A 6,687-nucleotide genomic window follows, 5' to 3' on the forward strand; every position below is an offset into this window, starting at 1 on the left:
ACGCGCCGCACCAGCCCTTGTTTCACGCTGGCCGGGTACGAGGACATCACCACGGCCTCAAGGATCTTGTCCATGGCGGCGCGCTGCGGGGGACAGGGAGCAGGTCACACTCTGCCGGACTGGAAGGTGTCTTGGTGAAGGAAAGCACAACCCTGGCACAGAATGAGCCCCAGTGAGTGGTCGTCATTGCTGATGAGCATCTTTTATCTCGCAAAGGTAACACCTGAGCCCTCCCCTTCTCCCCACCCCTCTGCCCTTCTCTCCCAGGCCTCCCTAGCGACCTCGTCCACTACTGCAGTGGTTCTCAACCTTCTGGCCCTTTAAATACAGTTCCTCATGTTGTGACCCAACCATAAAATTATTTTCGTTGCTACTTCATAACGGTAACGTTGCTACTGTTATGAATCGTAATGTAAATATCTGACATGCAGGATGGTCTTAGGCGACCCCTGTGAAAGGGTTGTTCGACCGCCAAAGGGGTCGCGACCCACAGGTTGAGAACCCCTGCACTATTGGGACAAGTAGGAGCTAGCTCTAGAAGCCGCTGGTCAGGATCTTGGCCAGTCACGTCCTGTGGGAAGAGATGAGATGGGGCTCGGACGCATACATTACACCTCTGGGGAGGGCGGACTTCCCTTGACCCCCAGCAGAAACAGGGCTTCCCGAGATCCCCTGCACACTTCACTCTGTCCCCAATCAACTTCTTGCTCTTTCTCTGCACCTTTGAAAGATTCCACTTGTGTTTGCTGTGCGTTTTGCCTCAAACATCCTATTCCCCAAGGTCTCCACTACCACCACACAATCACACAACCAAATATCTGTTTTCCTTCACAGCCCACCTCGAACACCCTGTCCTCAGTGAGAATAGCCCTGGACCTCCAGGCATGAATTCATCGCTCACCCTCCATTCCACCTGTGGCCTCTTCCTCCATGACAGCTGGGATCACATAGTGCTGGGGTGTATGGGTCCAAATCCCTTCAGTGAAACAAGCTCACCCTCCATTCCACCTGTGGCCTCTTCCTCCATTACAGCTGGGATCACATAGTGCTGGGGTGTATGGGTCCAAATCCCTTCAATGAAACAAAGTCTAGTCTCTGTACTCCAGGACTGCACATTCAGCGTCCTGCCTGCCTCCCTAGCCTCGGTCCACACTAGCTCCTCCCTTGGGTTACTGTGCGCTTCCCTCCCCTCCTTGCTTGGCTCACCCTCAGCTCAAACTCACTTCCTTGAGGAAGCCCGGCCTGGCCTTCCCACTGTTCATTTCAGAGCACCCATCCTCCTTTATAGCACTTACGTTGCTTACTTGAATGGAGTCAGCCTCCTCCGCTATACTATGTGCTATCGTGGAGGAGTATGCTTCACAGATGTTGTTTTTTACAAATTGAAGAAGGCTGCTTCACTTTATTGCACTTGTGTTTTTTATAAATTGAAGGCAAGACCCTCCACTAGCAAAAAGATTATGACTCGCTTTATTGCAATGGTCTGAAAACAAACCCAGGACATCTCGAAGGTGTGCCTGTAGATTCCCGAGGGCAGGAAGCAGGGCAGGGTTCGCTCACCATGGTATCCCCAGCACCTAGCCCAGTGCCTGGCACACAGGAGGCATTTGTTGAGTGAGCAAATGTGGAAGACAGCGTGAGTTACTGACACCTTATTCCTGAGCCATAATAGCCTTCCCTCTGCCCTTCCCACCCATGTGGGCTATTCCCTGGACGCCTTCATCCCACTGCCCCACTTCGACTCCTGATTTTCGAACTGGTTCACATGGGTACCGTTTGCTCTCAGAACATCCAACTTTCAGCTCCGAGAAGGCAGGGCCGTTTCTGTGCTTAGTATAATCCCACTCTAGGCAGGAGCTGATATAAGGCTCAGCACACAGTAGGTGTCTCACTAAACGTATGGGCTCAGTAAAAACCACTCTATCCTTCAGACGGAGAGATGGTGGGAAGACAGAAATTTCCTACAGGAGGTGCCAGAAACTTTTATTCAGAGCCATAGATACTGTGGAACTCTGACTATGTGCCAGGCCCTGGGGAGACACTCTCTTCTCTGTCCTAGCTCTTGGCCAAGACCAAACTTCCATTGCTGTGTGTATTATTTAGATCTCTGTCTCTCTCAACAGACTATGAACTCCACAGGGAAGCGACTGGGGCTTAATTCTCAGTGGCTGGCATCTCCCATGCCAGTCACTGCAGTCTGAGTGCCTCTGAAGAGATGATTGTGGGTATAGCCTAGGTACAGATCAGTGGTTCCCCAACACTGGCCTGGCTGCCTCAGAGTCATCTGGGATGCATTCTGCTTACCGTTCGGGTTACGTATGCTCTCTGAGCCTGTTTACACCGGCAGGGTTGTCGTGAAGACAAATATAAAGGCCTTACGGTGCTGCTAGGCACAAGGAAGTACTCAGAAAATGTCAGTCCCCTTCACTTCAGAAGCAAAGTCATTGCCCTTAGGAGCATCCGGTCTGATGGTAGAGGCAGAGGTGTTGGCAAAGAGTGCCAAGGCAAGGCGCAATCTCAAAAGGCCTTTGAAGGCATCTTTAAAAACTGGTCTCCCTTCAACCCTGGGCCTCTATTTCCTAGGCAGTGGCTGTGACCAACCTCCTTTAAAGACCATCCCCCTAAGCCCCTAACCCTGCCCTCCAGGCTAGTGAATTTAGTATGTAATATGCTTTCAATCCAGGATGCCAGGTAATTCAGGTACAGGCATACCTATTTTATTGCACTTTGCTTCATTGCACTTCACAGATGTTGTGTATTTTATAAATTGAAGGCTAGACCCTCTACCAGCAAAAATATTACAACTCGCTTTATTGCGATACTGGCTTAATTGGGGTGGTCTGGAACAGAACCTGCAATATCTCCAAGGTATGTCTGTATTCAGGCAGCCAAGGAGAAACCTCAATCGATCAAATATTGACATCATGTGTGGAGGAAGAGGACATGGGGCAGGCAGAGTTCTGGGGTGAGGGAAGGCTCTAGAAGTGGACAGTCAGACTAGGAATGATGAGTTCTGCATTTCAGTGTGACCTTGAGCAAATCTTATTCTAGTCCTGCAACTCATTGTGTGACCTTGAGCAAATCCCATCATGAGCCCCTTTTCTCTTCTGTAAAATGGGTGTGAATGATATCAGGTTGAACCACATGAAAGGGAAGGATCAGATGTTGGCAATTTCACATGGTTCTACCTGATACCTACCGCATAAGGTGGTTTGTGCCTGGCAGCTGAGAGTTCAGTCAGTGGGGCCATTCTGTGAGCGCTCTGATCTCCAAGGCCAGCCCTGCAGCCACAGTATAGTCCATGGCCTGGCACTCCAGGCAAGCCTGCCTACCTTCCCCTACTGCCATGCAAGTAGTCTGAGGTCAGCTGCCACTGTGGTCACCAACAAACCCACTCACTAATGTCTTCAATGCATCCATGCAAAAGGTTCTAGGGGCTTGAACCCCGTCTGACCCCAACACGGGCCACAGAAAGGAGGCAGGACAAGGCTTGCTATCCCTGTCGCATGAACAAGGAAGATGAGGATCCCCCAGGGAGAGGAACACAGCCTCAGCAGGTGAGATTAGAACCTGTACTCGGCTTCCCTGGGGGAGGAAGAAGCAGGGATTACTCCTCTAGGCGCTGGACCGGGAGATGGCCTGTGGACTCTGGCTCTGACCCAAGAGACAGCTGCCCCACGCCAGACAGCGGCAAACGGCAGCCGTGACCTCCCTCAGAAGAGCCTGCATTAAAATCACGAGACCCAAGTTCTCTGCTTCAGAATCACCAGGTGACCTTGGGTGAGTCCTGGCCAGGCCCCTCAGCCTTCTCACCTGGAAAATGGGGACCATTCCACCTACCACTGCGGGGCTGGGTCAAGGTGTAAAAGATGAAGGCTGGGGCAGTCATGAGTCTCCTCCTGGGCCACCTGTTCCAGACCACCGCAGTAAAGCCCGTATCGCAATAAAGCAAGCTGCAATATTTTTGCTGGTGGAGGGTCTTGCCTTCAATTTGTAAAATACACAACATCTATGAAGTGCAATCAAGCAAAGTGTAATAAAACAGGTAAGCGTGTGCCTGAATTACTTGGCATGCGTCATGAGTCTATCCTGGGCCACACTGTCAGGGAAGGAGACAAGGAGACACTCCAGATCTCACTGATTCTACAAGGAATTTCATCCATTAGTCCTCACTGCCAGTTTTTGTTTCCAGTCTCTCCCCGAGCCCCAGCCCAACTCAAGATTAGCTCCTCTCTACTTCTTGCCTGGACTAGTGCAACACGCTCCCAACCAACCTCCTCCTTCCCTCCCTCGATCTGTCCTCCAATAGAGGCATGTGTCCTGCAGGAGAAGAGTCGAGGCTTCTAGTCTGGCCCAGCCACTACCCTCCATTGTGGCCCCTGTGGTTGGTGCTCTTTCACCTCTCTCAGCCTCTGAATCCCAAAATGGGAGATGACCACCTTCCTGCCCCTTAGCCTTTCCCAGCCAATGCCGCTGCTCCTACCCAAGCCCTTGGCTTCTACCTCTCACTGCTGGCAGGACAGCCTGAGAGTCCCAGCAATACCCAACCCTCCCCAGGCCACACAGCAAGCACATAGGAAAACCACAATCCCTCCCCTGGAAGTCCAGATCCCTTTATCTGTCCCTCTCGATGACCCACTGCATTTCTGTTGAGTATTGACTGGTCTCTGTTCCTACATAGTAAAGCCTGACTCATCTCCATCATCCCCAAAGCACTGTGTGTGTGTGTGTGTGTGTGTGTGTGTGTGTGTGTGTCTGTGTCTATAATATCCTGCCCCGCCCCCATGCCCTGGGCCCCAACTCAGACTTCCTCATCCCTCCCTGATCTGTTCCATCCACCCTACCGCCATGGTCGGATTAATCTCATTAGATGGCAAGCTGTCATGCCCCTGTGCAGAACTCTCAAGGCTCCCAGTGCCTTTAAGGCCCAAACTCCTGAGTCTGACATTCCATTCCTTTCTGTGACACTCAGCTGATGTGGGGCAGGCGTGGAAATTAACCTGGCAAAGGCTGTTCAGTGGTGAATCTACAGGAATTTGGGCAGTGGGCTTTCCCTGCTGGCTACCTTTGGGGGATACCCTCTCTGCTGAAAAGAGGGGATACCCCCTCTTCTCTCCTGGCAAATTTTGACTTATCCTCCCATGCCCAGGTCATGTGCCCCCTCCCCTGGGAAGCCTTTCCTAGTCCCCCTGCTGTTCAAGTCTTTGAGCTCTGGTTTCCCAAGGCCCTCTTCACTTCTCTCATCCCTCAGCAGTGTCACTGGATTCTGTGTCTCTCTCCCCGACCCAGGCTGGAATTTCCTTTGGTAGGAAATAGGTCCAATTCCCCTTGTCTGTACCCAGTGCCCAGCACAGGACCAGGCACAGAGGAAAGAGTGCCAAGTGACCAATGAGAGACATGTGACAGCAAGATGAGCTAAAACTAAAGATATGACCAGAAAAGCACCTTCTAGGGACTGGCCTAACCCTTGGTCCAGTCACTGCCCCCGCATCTGTCCAGGTCTGGTCTTGTATATCTATAACTCTGGAATCTTAAACACCAGCCAAGAACACCCCTACAGAAGGCACTGGATGGGTCTAAGTGGGGCTCTAAACATTCTAGAAATGACTCAAACAACCAAAGCTAAAGAAAAAGAAAAAAATATATCTATTCCTGGCTATCCCTCAGGTCAAAAGCTCACAGAATCTCATGAAACAGGGGAAGGAGCTTCAAGAAGGTCTCACCCTCTCCCTGCCCCAAGAGCACAGTAGCCCCTCCAAAGCCCAGCTCAGCACCTAAGAGTTGAGTAGCCCATTTCCTTTCTCTCTGACCCTCATACCCATTTTATCTCCTTTGACTCCGTGGTGGGCACCTGGATGTCTCCCCGCCCGCCCCCCAAAACACACACACACACACACACACACATCCTTCCAACCCTACCCACCCGCTTCCTCCCTGGGCAGCAGAATCCCTCTCTGTATTTTTAAACAACTTCTATCCAAGGCAGGAGACCCTCATCTGGGCCACCAAACCATCTCCTGGGGGAAAAGGTGAAAAGAGGTTTTACTGGTAAAAAAGCAAATGCTCTTTTACTGAGGGGGTATGAGGGGGAGGGGGAGAAGGGAAGAGGGTGGGAGCATATATCCCCTTTTCAGGAACCCACCACACTCACCCACCTCCACTGGGGGCCACCCCTCACATACTCTGATGCCTGTCCCCATCCCCAGGTTTTCTGGGAGGGAGTGGACCAGGCTGACACGTCAGGGTCTCCTGTTCGCTGGGCTCTAGTAGAGGGGTACCCTGGGGCGGGATGCTGAGAATAGCAGAAGCCTCCCAACCCAGGCTGGAGCTGCGGACCCACGAAAGGCCGGCGAGCTCCATGGTCCTGGGCGCTGGTGCCCTCAGCCCCGAGTGGGGCAGGGCTGCATCACCTCCACACACAATTGATGAAGGAGGCTGAGGCCCAGAGAGGGGTAGGTATTCACCCAAGGTCACACAGCCAGGCCAGGATGCACCCAGACCTCCTGCCTCCCAACATCGGCCCCTCGGAGCCCTACGCTCCCGAACTGTCAGGGTGCTGACACTCCCTCCCCCGAACCCGCACACCTGGCCCCAGCCCCCTTACCTCTGTGACCCCAGTGGACCTGCCTCAGACCAGGCTCCTGGGCGGCGCTCGGGCGGGGCCGCACTCGGCTGGGCCAGGCGAGG

General features: G+C 52.7%; 1 protein-coding gene across 2 annotated transcripts in view; it reads left to right on the forward strand.

Moving 5' to 3' along the window:
- Positions 1-143: 143 nt before the first annotated feature.
- The window catches only part of KCTD21 (potassium channel tetramerization domain containing 21), a 24,347-nt gene continuing 17,803 nt past the window's right edge, over positions 144-6,687 (forward strand). Inside the window, exons 1-2 of one of the 2 annotated variants that reach the window (XR_001359830.1) lie at positions 152-216; positions 835-965. Coding sequence is in view for 1 of the 2 variants with exons in the window: in XM_014530004.1 (XP_014385490.1) it covers positions 163-216 (54 nt within the window). In the remaining variant the exon portion in view is untranslated. Of the gene's footprint in view, positions 217-834; positions 966-6,687 lie in introns of those variants that run through there. The other variant, XM_014530004.1, reaches the window with a different exon arrangement.

This window comes from Myotis brandtii, unplaced genomic scaffold (genome assembly GCF_000412655.1).
Source record: "Myotis brandtii unplaced genomic scaffold, ASM41265v1 scaffold704, whole genome shotgun sequence".
NCBI classification, from domain to species: Eukaryota; Metazoa; Chordata; class Mammalia; order Chiroptera; family Vespertilionidae; genus Myotis; species Myotis brandtii.